This window comes from Simochromis diagramma, unplaced genomic scaffold (assembly GCF_900408965.1).
Source record: "Simochromis diagramma unplaced genomic scaffold, fSimDia1.1 OVJJ01000304.1, whole genome shotgun sequence".
Classification (NCBI taxonomy): Eukaryota; Metazoa; Chordata; class Actinopteri; order Cichliformes; family Cichlidae; genus Simochromis; species Simochromis diagramma.
The window spans coordinates 15,863,312-15,879,550 of NW_024387030.1; the positions used below are offsets into that span (position 1 = coordinate 15,863,312).

At 44.5% G+C, this 16,239-nt stretch overlaps 2 protein-coding genes across 3 annotated transcripts; both read left to right on the forward strand.

Annotated features, from left to right (window-relative positions):
* The first annotated feature begins 1,474 nt into the window (after positions 1-1,474).
* Positions 1,475-7,429, forward strand: inf2 (inverted formin 2). The gene is made up of 5 exons (XM_040041760.1): positions 1,475-1,731; positions 5,264-5,674; positions 6,241-6,356; positions 6,440-6,599; positions 7,392-7,429. Exons 2-5 carry the CDS (start codon positions 5,278-5,280, stop codon positions 7,427-7,429), a joined length of 711 nt encoding a protein of 236 aa, XP_039897694.1. The 5' UTR covers positions 1,475-1,731; positions 5,264-5,277.
* LOC120739839 (inverted formin-2-like) lies at positions 6,606-16,088 on the forward strand. 2 transcript variants are annotated; one of them, XM_040041756.1, is made up of 18 exons: positions 6,606-7,173; positions 7,209-7,425; positions 7,702-7,843; positions 8,046-8,178; positions 8,401-8,988; positions 9,376-9,521; positions 9,658-9,719; positions 9,795-9,897; positions 10,003-10,088; positions 10,188-10,288; positions 11,556-11,626; positions 11,709-11,816; positions 11,918-11,988; positions 12,087-12,207; positions 12,320-12,484; positions 12,771-12,873; positions 12,980-13,132; positions 13,425-16,088. In XM_040041756.1, exons 3-18 carry the CDS (start codon positions 7,754-7,756, stop codon positions 14,360-14,362), a joined length of 3,039 nt encoding a protein of 1,012 aa, XP_039897690.1. In that variant the 5' UTR covers positions 6,606-7,173; positions 7,209-7,425; positions 7,702-7,753; the 3' UTR covers positions 14,363-16,088. The 2 variants fall into 2 exon arrangements, with proteins under 2 accessions (XP_039897690.1, XP_039897689.1); XM_040041755.1 differs by having other exon boundaries at positions 6,606-7,425.
* The last annotated feature ends 151 nt before the right edge of the window (positions 16,089-16,239 follow it).

Below are 16,239 nucleotides of genomic sequence, written 5' to 3' on the forward strand. Positions count from 1 at the left end.
TGAATAGTAATCCATCCTCCTCTTGCTCCTTTCTTCATTCATCAGCTTCAGCTGTATCCAGTGTGCATTACAGTACACTGGATACAGTGTAGCCTGTGTTGTTGTACAGTACAACAACACAGGAAAGAGAGACAATGAAGCTGAATTTGACTTTGAAGGTCAGATATTTGATTCCTGCTGATGTTTCTTGATCCTGTTCAACAAGCTCAGCTAGTGAGCTGCTCATTATGAGTTCATAATATTTGCTCAGTGGCTTATGTTTAGACCAAACCATCCCTGTGTATTGCAGCTATCCTGCATAGTCTCCTTTAGGAGAGATACAGACACATGATACTCATGCTGCTCATTTCTCATTTTTTTCATTCTCCTTCACAATAACAAAAACTCTTGTGCTGGTGAAACGTTGCTGTCTAAAGCATCACAAGCTTTCATATATCTACCCTTTTGTAAGGCAGTGGAATTCTAGCAAGCTAAGTAGCCCCAAGACATGAAGGATAACTGCTTTTATTAGTGAAGCAGTGGATTTGTTGAAAGACTTCCCTAAAATCACTGAAGCTAAAAATCTTAGAGAAAAGATTATGTCTAAGTGTCTTCGGGTTATTTCTGTGTCGTGGATTCAGATGATTCCAGATTGTGTTAAAATTAAAAATGCCCCCTTCCATAGAATAAAGAAGGATGACTAATTTCCTCTAAGTCAGACTTGGAAATACTGCTACGTGTTGTACACAAGGTTCCTGGGAGCAGTTAGACCTGCTGAAGTCTGGTTATTATTTCATCAGTTGTGAGATAACCACATTAACTCAAGACTATAATAGGATTGTGCTCTGCCACTGCGCTGTGTGCTGCAAGGAGTCGCTGATTGATTCGGAGAAGTTATTTTCCCTCCCGCAACTGGCTGCGTGAGGCAGAGGTCCAGCTGATGGGATGGGTGAGTGTGGGAGGAGGCAACCACTGGCTGCCTTCAGCAGCTAAAAAGGACTCAAGTTGCACGCAGTAGGGACCGGAAATCGAGTAGCTTTGGCTTAAAAATAAAACATCGAGAGCCTTTTACCCATCCACATTAGTATTTTTAACAGCATTTAAAACCGTATATACACGTATTCTGATCATAAACTGCAGGCATACGATATGGAGATAGTTCTCTTTCTGTTAGTGTGTAATTTTCTGCCAACTAAAAGCCTTCTAAGTCATCTCAAGACTAAATTTTGTTTGTTTCTTTGTTTGTTTGTTGTACTTAAGTCACAGTGGTAGGGCAATTGTTGCTGTAAGGGCTGGCTTTGGTTTAAAAACGTCGTTTTTAATTATACAACAACAATTTTAATAGCAATATTTTTAAACAATTATTATTATTATTCATTAAAAATGTATTTTTGTACTATTATTTTATCCTTTTTTATTATAGTGTAACCACATTTCAGGCGTTTGCGGTTTCTTCGCTGTTGAGTTTATTCTGAAAGTCCAAAGCGGATGTGTGGGCACACTAATGACGCTGCCTTGACACCGTCGCTGTTTCACAGCTGTGTGGAAGCAGAGGGGCTGTAGCGACTTGAAAGGGACCATCGCATACCATGAGGGACTGACCTGCCGCGCAGTGCCGATATTTTAGAGGTCCTCGTCTCGTCTTTTTTCCTCAGTAATGAGAGTCTGGATGACTGCAAAGCGCCTCCCTAAACGAGACACTGCCGAGGACGCGATTTTTGAGGTGTAGTTGTATTAATGGAATAAAGGCAGGTAAGGCATCACACTCAGCCGATAGGTGATCTGTAATAGTGCGACGCCGTTTTGAGCGCTTATATGTGAAGTGACGGTAGATGCTGTTATTAATGTGTTTTCTTGCGTGTTTTTCTCGCCACTCTGAGGTGACTAAGTCCCGTTATGTTTCCTGATATGTGGGGAAATCGCAGCGCAGGTCGGTAATAATGGAGCAGTGTGCAATGCAGGCTCACAAAGTGACAGTGTGGAGGTAGTAACAGGCTGTCCCTTTAAAAACCGCACTGCCAGAGAGGCTGAAAGGCTGGAAAACAAAACAGTTTGGCCAAAAATGTCCAGCTGCAGTTTCAAGGCTGTAACTTGGACATCGCGGGTTGTCACGCGTGGCTTTAGTCAAAAATGCCGATGTTACGTGCGCGGTCAGTCTGGGGCCACACTAACACTGAATTGCGTTTTAACTCCAGAATGCGCTTGAAGACTTTACAGGCATGCCTGTCACTCCCTCGAAAAGCGGAAAGACAGTCAGAGGAGGTGTGGATGTGGATGCTCCTTAAACGAGCACCAGATGTGCTCTGCTGCAATAATCATTATGTAAATACAGAGTGGGGGGGGGGGGCAACAAGATTTTTAAAGTGTGGATTAAAGCTTAATTATTTGTAAATACTCAAACTCTAATTAACATCATCCATAAAGGGATTTACGTGATTTCAGCCGTAGTTTCAGTGTTTAAATGAAATAGTCTCAAATTTCATACAATTTCTGCTCAATCTGGCGTCTCAGTAGACTGTATATTGTTTATTTACTGTTTGTGATTACTGTCATACATGGCCCTGCACACAGAAGCTGTGCATATGCTTCTGAGGAAATAAGTCAGTGGAGATGTCCCTGCATGTTCACAAGTGTTGAGGTTGTACTGTAGCAGTGGGCTGCTTGTGTAGGCGGCTAAACCAGAGGACCGGTGAGTAGGTTTGTCCTGATGCAGTGAATCAGCCTGCTATTAGTGGTACATGTTCTGGCAGACAAGGTCGGAAAATGAAAGTGGCTTATGTTTGAGGAGTGCAGAAAAGAATATGCTGCAAACATTAGTGCTGAGGAGCAGTTAACCAGAGGATCACTCGAGGTAACTAAACTGCTAGATCTACATAGGAATTTAAGCAGCTATCTTACTTCTTTTATTTTATTTTTATTATCCACCACTAAAAGGTGTGTCGCCTTTTTTCCTTTTATTTGTTGTTCCTTTATAGTTGCTTATCTACTGTGCGTGAATGGCTTTTGATCAGTCAGGTAATGGGAAACGGGAGTTCAGGGAGATTCCGGGATTCTGGGTTGGCATCTAAAAGCTTTGTGTCTGAAGTAGAAAAAAACTGTAATTTTCTATAAATAGAAATCTGAATTAGAATGAATGAATAAGTCTTGATAAGCACTGATTTCTTTTATTGAGAAATGCTCGATTTGGAGGGCCTGTGTCTGACATCAACACTAGATTTAATCAGATGGGTGGGTGTATGACTTGCAGACAAGTATAGACTTTTTGTTGGCTTTAATTGATAGAGGAGTAGAGAGCACACAGGAAAGTGCAGAGAAAGCAAAGTGGAATGACACAGTGGAAATTCTCCAGGCAGGATGTTTGGGCACACTAATGACGCTGTTTTGACACCGTCTTTTGGCATCTTAGTCACCTGATCAACCAAGTGAGCACTTTTTACGTGAAACTTCAGCAGCCTTTTTACTGATTTGAGACTTTTTGTACTATAGTTTCTGATCATTTTTGAATTGCATGTGTTGTTTCCCTACACATCATCTCTGATGTTGCTCAGCATGTAGCCCAGATATTTGTGCTTGAATAGAATGTGTCTTAAGTCGGAAAGCACTCCTTAGAAATGAAACTAAAGCATCAAAAGAGGAACTGGAGCTGTCATACCACCAGTGTATTTATCACAAGCCAAGCTTCCTCTCCCAGGAAAGTCCTTTCCTTCCCTTCTGAAAAGTTCCCAAGTCATGCTCGCGGCACGCTTTTTCTACACACCAGCCTCTCTTTGGAAGTGTGTGAGTCAGCTGTGGAATCCACTTAACAAAATTCTCAGCGCATTTTAATGACTCCCAGTAACTTCACAGTATTCATGACTGTGAAAATTCTCCCGTTTACAGGCGTCAATTTGCAACTTTTGTTCTCCAGTTACTTTGGAAATGAGAGCAAGCTGTACCTCTGAATCAGAAAGTGTGTAAAGGATTAGTGGCCATAAGTCTTATTAGCCTGAGAAAGAGGAGGAGGAAGGGGGTTAGGGAGCATGCATCCATTTTGTGACTAATGAACACGGCCCTTTGAAGAGCATTGAGAAGGCCTATTGTAAAAGACCATTGTCTGGCTGCTTGCTGCCACGGTAACACTCTCACACTGGCAGCAGGACTGAAATGCTGCAGTCAGAAATGACAAATGCTTTGCCAGGAGAGAAAAAAAGTGAGAAAAGAAAGGCTTCATTTTTACCTTGACTCCGCAGAGCGGATTGAAATTCAACTTGGAGGATGTTTCACAAGACAGCAGCTTTGTTCTCAGAGAAAATACCCACTTATAGGAGTCAGCGAAGACATTTGCAAGCAGTTTCGTTTACAGAGCATCTAACATGCAGAAAGCATAGCCTTATGTTGTTGCTTAGGTTGATAAAGAGGACTGGTGAAGGCTGGAATTCCTTCCTGGCCGTTTTCCTTTCCTGACCTTTTTTGCCCTGCATTGTTTCTCCGTGCTCGCTCCGTTGTCTCGTTTGTATATCCTTTCCGTGCCAAGTGTAAAATCAACAACTGGGGACACAGGGACCTTCTTGTGGTGGAGCAGCTAATATTGCAACTTCAAGTTTGGAAACAAAGTATTTTTAGACTTTCGGGGCAAAGTTTTCCCCTTTTTTGGATTAAACTCTTACCCTGTTGACTTTCTCCGTGTGTAGGAATGTGCCTGTGTTATTTAATTCGAGGCTCGGGGTTGAGACGGATTGGTGAAAGTGGGGATTGCACTGATGGGAAAATACACCAGAAAAAGGCGACTTTTAGGGATCGGTGTGTGCCCATCAGTGCGTGAGCTTCCTTCTTTGTATCAGCTCTTCACAAGCACGCCTCCCAAACGTTGCAGTTTAATTCCAGCTAACTTGGCATTTAATTTATTGTTGTTGAAAATACTGAACAGGTTATCCAAATACCATCAAGCCTGGCTTTGTGCAGAGTTCTGATGAGCTGGCAGTCAGACTCGCTCAAGCAGGATTAAGATGGAATGTTTGGCAGAGCTGGTGATGGCCGCTGACGTATCTTTTACTCGTTTCTAAAGTGCAAAGCTGTCGTTTTCCATTCTGCTTTCAATAAAGAATAGTTTTGGCCTGTTTTCTGTGGTTTGGATAACAATGATAGCCCTCTGCCACACAAGATTACGGCATGTCGGTGCAAGCAGGCAGGCAGTATCTGCACGCTACCAACTTGCAGAATTTCCTGAGAGCTGTTTCGCTTCATCTGTACAGCACTTGCAGAACTGTAAATGTTTTGTTTTCTCTGTTTTTCTCCCCACCTGCAGTTTATACAGCAGCAATGTCTGGAAAATCAGATGGGAAAAAGAAGTGGGCGGCGGTCAGGGATCGCCTGGGTTCCTCGCAGGACTCTGACACTCAGCAGGAAGCCAACCTGGAGAATTCTGATCCAGAGCTGTGCATCAGACTGCTCCAAGTCCCCACTGTCGTCAACTACTCTGGGCTGAAGCGCCGCCTGGAAGGCAGCGATCAGACATGGATGGTGCAGTTCCTGGAGTTAAGCGGGCTGGATCTCCTCCTGGAGGCCCTGGACCGTCTCTCCGGGCGCGGATGCTCTCGCATTGCAGATGCTCTCCTGCAGCTCACCTGCGTCAGCTGCGTCCGAGCAGTGATGAACTCGACGGCGGGGATTCACTTCATCATAGAAAACGAGGGATACATTCGGAAGCTCTCCCAAGGTTGACCACAGATGCGCTTTCCCAGTGTCGTGTTGATGCCTCTGCTCAGTCTCACATGGAAATAAACGTTCCAGATATTTCATTGTTAAAAGTTATTTCAAATAAAGCCGTCTCCTCTTTAATGGCAGGAGATTTGACCCTTTTTTTTTCGTGTTTTATGTAACATTTGTAATATTGTGTTAAAGTGGTCATAGCTCACATGATTAAAGGGTTCTCTGTGACTCATTCTGTCAAGCTGAATTTTCCAGTCATGTCCTCAGCTTTAACATGCAGACATGAGTCATTAAGGGTCGCTTCGGGACATCCCTGAATTTGTAATGTGGCAGTGTGCTGTGAATATTGGATTTCCCCACCTACAGACACATATTTATCTACAGTACAGCAACAGATCTTTAGAGGGCAAAGTTCAAGTAGTGTTGCCTCAAAGACGGCAAAACAATCCTTTTACTTTAGGTCTGGACACAAAGCGGAACGAGTAGACACGGGGGAATTATTTTAAGGAAAACTGATATGGAAAATAGGAGAATTCATCCTTTGCTGATGTGTGCAATCATTATGCTACACAGCGTTGGACACCTCCAACACCATGGTGAAGAAGCAGGTGTTTGAGCTTCTTGCAGCCCTCAGCATGTTCTCTCTGGACGGTCATCGGCTGGCACTTGACGCCCTGGAACATTACAAGGCAAGCGGATTAAACCTGTAGAAAAGTTAGCAGAGCTCCATTCTGACTTTCCTCTCACATCTCAAATGTGGTTTCTCCTTCAGGGCGTAAAGACGCAGCAGTATCGCTTCAGCGTGATTATGAACGAGCTCCAGGTCACAGATAACGTCCCTTACATGGTCACGCTCCTCAGTGTCATCAACGCTCTCATCTTCGGGACAGAGGACCTCAGGCAGCGGGATAGGATGAGAAAGGAGTTCATCGGTAGGTTTGGCTGCTCCTCAACAGTTAATTCCTTTACTGTCCTGTTATAGGAAAAGGTGACGCTGTGGGTAAACTGTTAGCTCAAAGTGAATACAAAGGGGGAAAGCAGGCCATGGGCCGGAGCGCTCTTACGAATATATCTGTCACTGGGTCTGACTAAGAATAGGTCTCCTGGCCTCATTCTCACTTTTACAAAATGCCTGAGAATTAAAAAAAAACAAAAAAAATTCAAGCCTTTATTAGATGGTGTAATTCATTCATTTTGCACCACAAATCAGCAGAAATGAAAATATCACCACTCTTAGAATAATTGGGCAGCATTAAACCTTGAATGCAGAGTAGGCCGTTTCCTCTGAGGGCCACCAGTGTATATTCTGTGCAAACACTGGTTTAACTGGCTTGGTAGTAGCCTTGTTAACACTGGTTTAACCTTTGACTAAGCCAGAGTTAACAGCTATTTTAAATGAGGAACAAGTGTTAACCGCTAAGCTTCCTGAAGAGCACCACATTCATGATGGTTTGAGAAATATCCCATAGCTTCTCTCCCCCAGCATATTAGTTTTGGACCAATCAGGTGGCTGATTGGTCCAAACCAATTGGACCAATCAGCCACCTGACTGGCCACGCCTCCTTTCTGACTGTTCACCTGTGACTTCCTGGAATTTCCCCCCAAACTAACATATAGTCCTGTGTGGAGGCAGGCGACGCTGTTTGTAAGACATTTCATGAAAAGCCGCTGATTTCTTGTTGTTTTACTCGGAGCTGTGTCATTTTGTGTTATTTTGCTTGCAGGGCTTCAGTTACTTGATGTTCTGCCAAAGCTGAGGTGAGCCATCCTTCTGGTGTTGATTATTTTTTTCAGCCTCTTAATTTCCGCAATAAAGTCGCTGAGGTACATTTTTAAAGGTTCCTTTTTAAAAGCTATAATCACCACAAGTGAAATGGTGCTTTTAGAAAAATAGTTTTGTGATGTATTTCCATTAATGGCATAAATTGGATCAAAGGTCCTTGTCAGAACTTTTTAAGGAAAAAACACTGAAGATGGGACTGAACTAAACTATGAACCGAGCTATGACTGTAATACGCGTGTGTGCGTTTGCAGGGAGCAGGAGGATGAAGACTTGATTATTCAGTGCGAAGCTTTTGAAGAGGCGATGGCTGAAGATGAGGAAGAGCTCCTGCGAGTGTATGGGGGCATTGATATGAGTAATCACCTGGAGGTTTTTACTACACTTTTTAACAAGGTGAGAAAAGCCTATAGAAATGGCTCTGTCAACTCCTCCTAATAAAAAATATAGTCCATCAAGCAGAACACTGCATGAATGTGGCTTTTCTCTCAGAAGTGTCACAGTAAAGAGGGATCTGTTAATAAGCTACAGATTCAAATACCTCATTATCCTTGTGCAAATTATCAAGCTTAATGTTCTTGTGGGTGTTCGTGTGCAGGTGAGCAGCTCCCCAGCCTCTCTCCAGCTGCTGTCCATCCTGCAGACGTTGCTGGTGCTGGGACCAGGGCGCCCTGACATCTGGCTGGCTCTGGAGGCCATCACCAACAGAGCCATACTGCTCGCCCAGGACTGTGAGTCAGCTCAGCAGCAACAATGCTTTCACTCCAGATCAACACTTTAAAAGAGGCTAATGGCTGCTTAGTGGCCACATGGTGAAGACGAGTGATTATTCAGGCATATAGATCGCCTTGAGATGAAAGGCAGGGAGCCGGTGTTAGGATGGCTGAAAGCTTCTGTTGTAGAGTGGGAAGCTAATTCACATCGTGTGTGTGTCTTCTGGTTTTGTGCTGCAGCTCAGATGGAGTCCTGTGAGAAGATCATGCAGCGGCTGATGGTTTTTAAAAGGAAAAGCTGCGACGATCGGCACGAGGTGGACGGACTGCGGGTCAAAGTGGATAAGGCTGTGCAGACGGAGCTGGACCACCCGTACACGGAGAAGCCAAACAAAAGCACACCGTCCCCTAAAAGGCCACTGTGTACCTCTGTTCCACCTCCACCACCACCACCCCCTCTACCCCCCTCTAACCAGTGCCCGCCACCACCACCACCGCCGCCGCCGCCACCTCCTCCACCGCTACCTGGAGGGTTTGCTGGTCCCCCGCCACCTCCTCCATTGCCTGGAATGGCTCCCCCACCACCACCACCTCCTCTGCCCTTTGGACCAGGGGTCCCCCCTCCTCCCCCGCCCTTACCAGGGATGGGTGGTGGGCCACCACCGCCTCCACCTTTACCCGGCATGCCACATCCGCCTCCACCTCCAACAGGCATGATTGTGGCCCAGAGTAGCCAGGCCCTGGGCTGCAGCGCGCCCTCAAAGACAAGCCGCTGTCCCACTCTGAGGATGAAGAAGCTCAACTGGCAGAAACTTCGCACGGTTACTGGTAAGTGGATAAAACCTCCATTTTTTTTTAATTGTTTTATTTTAATAACTGTCAAATCTCATACTAATTCTTCTTTTGCATAAATCTGTATTATCAGCTAATACAGTATAGGTCCCACATTTTTAAATAGCAATAATTCTGAGGAATTTAAGCAAAGGCATTGGCTGCTGCCATCTGTGTAGTGAACAGTTGATGGGAGTGGAGCGCTGACATGAATAGCGCTCTGAGTTGTTAAACCATCCAAAATTGGGTGTTAATTAATGTGGGTGTCGAAGGCTTCCCTCAAGTTTCTGGAAGGAGAGAGATGATCACTTGGCACAATGTCCGTACAAAAGTGGAGCCGCACAAGCTCATGACGGGTTACTCTCTTTTTCTTCGTGCACACAGATGGTCACTCCATGTGGGCCTCGGTTCAGAAAGAGCCGCCTCCTCACGAGCCCGACTACAGCAGCATCGAGCAGCTGTTCTGCCTCCCGGTGGCCGAACACAAAGACAAGGGGGCAGCTGCTCCTGTCAAGAAGGAGCCTAAAGAGGTGTGCTTGGTCAGCTCTCGACGGTGCTCCTCGGAGCAGAAACGCTCAGAAAAACGCTGCTAATAAGCAGAGGCGAACAATCAGTAATCCTGTTTTTGTTCTCTTACACCCCCCTTCTCCACCCACCTTTTTATAGATCACGTTCATCGACCCAAAGAAAAGCTTGAACGTGAATATATTCCTCAAGCAGTTCAAATGGTGAGATATCAAACACATTTTTGTGATTTCATGCGTTTTGCTCGTGTTTCTACTTTTTACGTTCTCTCCGTCCAGCACAAACGAGGAGTTTGTGGGCATGATCCAGAGTGGGGATCGGACTCGGTTTGACGTGGAGGTGCTAGAACAGCTGCTTAAGCTCCTGCCAGAGAAGCATGAGGTTTGTGCTGCCAACATCCGTACCTCGAGTGTTTTTATCTGCCAATTAAGGCCCTGCTTGAGAATGATGGTGCTTTGTCTGAGTCAGTGCTTTGTTTTCACGTAGATGGAGAATCTGAAGTCCTTCCAGGGAGAGAAAGACAAGCTGGCAAACGTTGATCGCTTCTACACCTCTCTCCTTACTGTGCCGTGGTAACCCCCCCCCCCTTCTTTTAAGTTTATTTCTGCTTTAAGTGTTGCTTACGTGGCTGCCGTGTGCGTGACTTCTTCTCTTCTCGCTCTTCTCTTCAGTTATCAGTTGAGGATTGAGTGCATGCTTTTGTGCGAGGAAACTGCATCAGTGTTGGAGATGCTCAAACCTAAAGTCAAGCTTGTGGAGGAGGCCTGCCACTGTAAGTAAACCTTAGTCCCTCACCTGTGTTCGCATGCATTCAGCTATAATTCTTAAGGGAGGGGTTCACCTTAAAATCAGTTTTCTGGCTTTTCATCAGTGTATCTGTTGAACTCTTGACTCCAATGAAAGCACATGGCACTTGCCTTGAGGATATTCAAAGCAGAAAATGTTGGATTTGTGCAACTGCAACATCTCTTTCCAGAAATCATGATGCAGCTACTCAAAAAAAACAAAATCCATAATTCTTATTTTGAGCAGTTTTGTGTGGGAACTATTTTCTCTCTTTACCGAGCCATCTACACCTGGAAGGGTGTCTGGCTCTGCATTCTCCGAATCATGCTGGCTTTTTGCACAATGTGTGTTTTATTGAGCACTTCTAGCCACCACATCCATCTCAGAGGTGGCTTGAAGCCAAGTGAGACAGAGCGAAGCCCACGATCCTCCGCCAGGAAAAGGGTGGAGCTGAGCTATCGTCTCATGTGGAGGAGTTCACGTATTTACAGGTTTAGTTCATGAGTGGAGGAGTGCAGGATTGGCAAATGGATTTGCTGCACGATATGCGGTGATGCGGGCAGTGTGTTAGTCTGTTATGGTGAAGAAAGAGCTGAGTGTGAAGGCGAAGCTGTCAGCTTGATTAGTCCATCCGCATCATGTTGTCATGACTGAGCCCTGTTTGTACAGGTGAGGAACGTAGTCATCCGCGTTCACTCCTCCACAGCCAGCTGAGGTGAGTGGGTGTCTGACTACGATGCTATCCGGTCGCCTCCTAGGTGAAGACGTTTTGGGCATATCCAACAGGGAGAAAGCCCGGGACACACTGGAGACATTATGCGTCTCAGCTGGCTTGGGAGTGCCTCAGGAAGAGGATAAGGCAGTGGTTTGGGAGGAAGGAAATTGAGTAGATGGATGAATATATCCACCAGCTTAATGAGAGTAGATGGCATTACAGCCCAGGTGAGAGGAGTATCATTAATGTTTACGTTCTGTTATCTGTCACAGGCGCATGCTTCACGTGGGGGTGGATGTGGGCTTCCTTCTGTTCAGTGATGACGATGCATTCACTTAAGCAAGAAAAAAGTTCCTGCACAACGAAGCTTGTCTATTTGCTAAATAACTGGGACATCATTTATGAAAATAGCACAACAGGCCTGATTGTGGAAAAATAAGGAAATTTGATTAAGGGTGAACTTTTTTTTTTTTTTTTTTTTAAATTGGCTAGCTTAAAATATGTCTTATATGTTAACACAATGTCACTGGTTTCCCAGCTCTTAGAACGAGCACGCTCATGCCCAGTTTTTGCAGGCTCATCCTCGACGTGGGAAATTTTCTCAACTATGTAAGAACCTCATCCCTCATTTCTCCGTCAGTTGAGCTGACATTTAGACAGTTTGCATTTTTAATCACTGGTCTACTTTCAGGGAAGTCACACTGGGAACGCCGAGGGGTTCAAGATTAGCTCTCTGCTCAAGCTCACAGAAACCAAGGCCAACAAGAGCCGCATTACGCTGCTTCATCACATCCTGGAGGTACGCAAACCGGCCAGCAGCTACTGCAGTGTCTTTTGGGGGTTTTTTCTCCTCAGTCATGAAATTGTTTAATCACCCATTGCATGGCTTGTTTTGCAAAGGAAGCAGAGGCAAACCACCCAGAGCTGTTGGCTCTACCGGATGAAATAGCCATATGTGAAAAGGCAGCAGGGTATGGAAACCTTTCATGCAAACTTAAAGTCTTAATTTTTTTTCTTCAACTATTTTGTCAAAGATTTCTAACACTTGGCGCTTGTCACCCTTACTCAGAGTTAACCTGGACTCTGTTCAGTCAGAAGCCAGTGCGTTACTCAAACGGCTGAATGAGACAACCAAGAAAGTCTCCAACTCTGCGGAGGAGGTGAAGGAGCAGTATGCAAAAGTTCTCGAGGTAAAACGTCAATCTTTGCTTTTTCTCCAAATGGATGCAAAACTGCATAACTCGGCACTGTTTTCTTGGCAGCTGGATCCACATCCCAAATGCTTCTCTCTCTCTGCTGCAGGCAAATCTGGAGTTGTTCGGAGAATTAAACGAGAGATTCGCCACGATTGAGACGAAAAAGGGTGAACTGGCTGTCTATTTATGTGAGGATGCCAATCAGCTGTCACTGGAGGAACTCTTCGGTACCATCAGGACTTTCCGAGGACTCTTCATCAAGGCGCTGAAGGTCAGAGAGGCCGCTTTGGTCGATGTCAAAGCATTATGAGACAATCTTAAGTGTGTGTGTGTGTGTGTGTGTGTGTGTGTGTGTGTGTGTGTGTGTGTGCGAGCACTTGGCACTGTTAAATCTTCCTCTTGTGTGTGGGAGGTAGTGTTTTCTTTGTAACATTTGTATCAATAAACTGTGGAAAACTAAGACATGTTAATATGCTACGGCCCAAATGACACAAAGACAAACTGCTATGTACATTTTGTACTTGCGAGATAGTGAAATCCTTCCTTAATGATAACAGGAAAACAAAACTCGGAAAGAACAGGCGGCCAAGGCTGAGAAGAGAAAGAAGCAGCTGGCAGAGGAAGAGTCCAAGAGACAGAAAGGAGAGAATGGGAAAATAAGTAAGTTTTGAAGAGCGCTGTGTTCTTCTACTGTACTAGAAAATTCTGAACAAGATGTGATGTGACTATCGTGTTTCCCATGTCCTCTTTGTGCCCTTCTTTTTAGTCAAGAAAGGTTTTGTGCCGCAGAACGACGGCTGCATCATAGAAAACCTCCTGGCAGACATCAGAAAAGGTTTCAGCCTCAGAAAGACCCGGCCAAGGTGCGATTCGGAAAGCCTCCCTTCTAGTGAAATGCGTAGGGATACCTGCCCACCGGGTAAGGATACGAGGCCGTGGTCTCCATCCGCAGTTCCTAGCTCCGCTCCTGATCCGCTTAACCGCGAGCCACAAAACTGCCTTGTTGGATTATTTGTGCTTCTGCACCGCCTCCCGTCTCGCTAAGTTAGCTCCATTGCTTTTTGTTTGTTTTTGTTTTTTGCTTTGTGGAGCCCACGTGAGCATTTCTTTTTATGGAGAGCCTCTAGTCGTCCTGTCTCATTGCTCGCTGCAGAACATCACCTAACTTCAGATGTTAATTCTGTTAACTGATCGGCTGTTCTGTCCCCCAGGATCAAGTGCGAAGTCTGTAGGCGAAGAAGCCGTCGACATGGCCACCATTTCCGCTCCTACCGCGTCTCGGACAGAGGGTCGCCACAACAGCACGGGCGAGGTGAACGGCTTTATAAGCCCGTCAGAAGAGACTCTGCCGGCTCCTCCTCAGCTGAATGCAGTGCACGACGGCACAGCCGCACCTCCAAGCACACTCCCAGGAAAGACGGCTCCAGCGGCACTCCTGGGAAGACCTACATCTCTGCAGCCAGAGAAAGATGCAGCATCACCCATAGATGTGACTCAAGCTCAGTCTCAGGTTAAAGGGGACCACCAACCATGCCTCCCCACAAATGGCTTTTCATTAGATTCAGCAGAGACCAGCGTCATCAGTCCTTCATCCCTCTCAGACTCTGACCTGCTGGAGGCTACGTTTGACGACACACCCAGCCCGGCCCCCGAGCAGCCAACTGATCTTAGCGTAAACGTTCATGTCAAAGAAATTCAAAGTACGGACACGAAGCAGAGCATGGAAAGTGATATTATGGGAGAGGGGAAAGGAGAAACTACTAATAAACCAAGCCATTTACCAGAGACTGTAGGGCAAGAGAAGTGGCACGAGGAGACCGCGTACACGGGGGCGAAAACGTCTGGCCAAGACGAGGTCGATAGTTGCAAACTTGCAGACCCCAAAAAGAGCCTGATTACGCTCGATGAAGGCATCATGCAATGCGACGTCCCAGATGCACTGGAACCAGAAGATCTGGCATCTGTGTCCGAAGCCCTTAAGCCAGACCCAAAGAAACAGATGAAGCTCTTTAAACGAAACAAAAAGAAGAGTAATCAAGGTAACCTATCCATTCACTTCAATAAAGGCCATCTCTGGAATGCTAGTCTCTTGACGTTTCTTAAAGGGAATCCTCTGTTAGTGTTGTTTTTATTCCATTTAACATTTTAAATCTTATGTATGGGCATTTTACTATGTGCATAAATATTTTACATGAATACATATCTTTTAAATTAAACAGTATGAATGCAGCGTGCAGCATTTGTCTTGAAGATTGAATACTGAATGGATTTTTTAAAAAACCTGTGGTCCCTTGTTTGAATGTTCTGTTTTCCGTTCTGAAACACAAGGCAACAGTGTGAAAGGAGAGACTAAACATAAAACAGGCTGTGTGTTGCTGTGAGGTAGGTCAAGTTGATGGAATGGCAAACCGTAAGCCGGAAATTAACTCAATCATCGTCAGAGCTTTTGTTCCAAATAACACGTCATCTGTTGGTCTAACCGGAATCTGGATCTCATTTGTCTGTGTTGTCCGACTTTTAACACACGGCCGTCTCTCTTAACGCTCTCCCAGTTTAGCTGGTTGTCGGGCTAAACTCTTGGGGTTTGTGATATCTGTTAAACTTGAGCCGGGGGGCAAAATAAAAGTATTGTCTTGTGCAATAATAAATCATCTCTAATTAGTGGTTAATCTATTGAAATTAAGTTTTCTGATCTCAAACAGCCTCGCCGTTTGTGGAGTCTCTGTGAAGCCATTGTGGACAGTTATTTCATGAAAGCTGTCACTTTTGTGTCCTCTTCTTCTTCCTCCATATATTCTTGTCCATTCTCTGAATCTGCAACGATTTAACCTGCTAACAGTCTCGTGTGCTTCTTGTAAACTGTTTTGTTAATTGAACTTTAATTAAACATACTGTACATGATATAAAATGTATTTAAAAAAATTCTAACTAAAACTCTGGGCATCTCTAAGCCAATAATAGTGTTTGCAAGCAAAGCGCCTCTCTGCCAAGGGCCTTTGAGCCGGCAGTGTCCCTTACAGAAATAACTGTGAAAGGTATTAAAGTACACGCTTTCATTCGCACTATTGATTTGAGCATTTGTTCTCTCTAGGTGACTCCAGAAAAAGAAAATCGAGAGGGAAAAGGAAATGCTGACTTCCGAGCAGGAGTTCAGAACAGTGTATTTTATTGGGATTCCATAATGTTGATTGGAGGATGTGGAAGTCTTCTGTGAAGCCTCATCCTGACCAAGAAGAGCGACCACACCTGAGGCTGGGATTTTTTTTTTTTCTCAATAAATAAATGTTTGTTTATATAGCACCTTTCAAGACAGAATCACAAAGTGCTGCACATAAGATTACAAGTCATAAAACGATTTAAAAAGAGAAAATAAAACAGGCGAAAAATTAACCAAAAGCAGTTTTAAAAAGATGAGTTTTGAGGAGTTTTTTAAAAACAGCGACTGAGTCCACAGTTAATGTTTGGGGAAGAGAGTTCCACAGTCTCGGGGCCACAGTGGCAAAAGCTCTGTCAGGCTTAGTCCTCTTAGTTTTCACGTTACCAAGTCACTTTATGTAAACTGGAGGGTTTTTGTGTTTGAGGACTATTTTGAGGGGGAGAAAAAAAGCTAAATGTTCTTTGTTTGTATAATTGTTGTAATGTGCAGTGAATGTGTTTTTGCTATAAGCTTTGTTTATATTTGCAGCACCCATAAAAAGATGCAGTGTTTGGTTTGAGATATTGAATTTAATCAATTATAAAATAATACAAATCTTATGTCTTAATTTCTTTGTTAATCAAATGATCTGCGACAGGATATATACGTATAAAGGAGAGCGAGAATGGACTGTAACTTTTAATGTTGGGTATATTTTAATAAAATTGAAGATACTGTTCGTCTGTTCTGTTTTTGATCGTCTGATTCGCATAGATGGCGGTATTGAGGCAATCTGAATCCGTTAGAAAAGCCTCAAAAAGTAATGTTTAAGCAATTCCACCTTCGTGACGGTTGTGTAAAAACTGTTATCTCGGTGCTTCAGCAGCTTT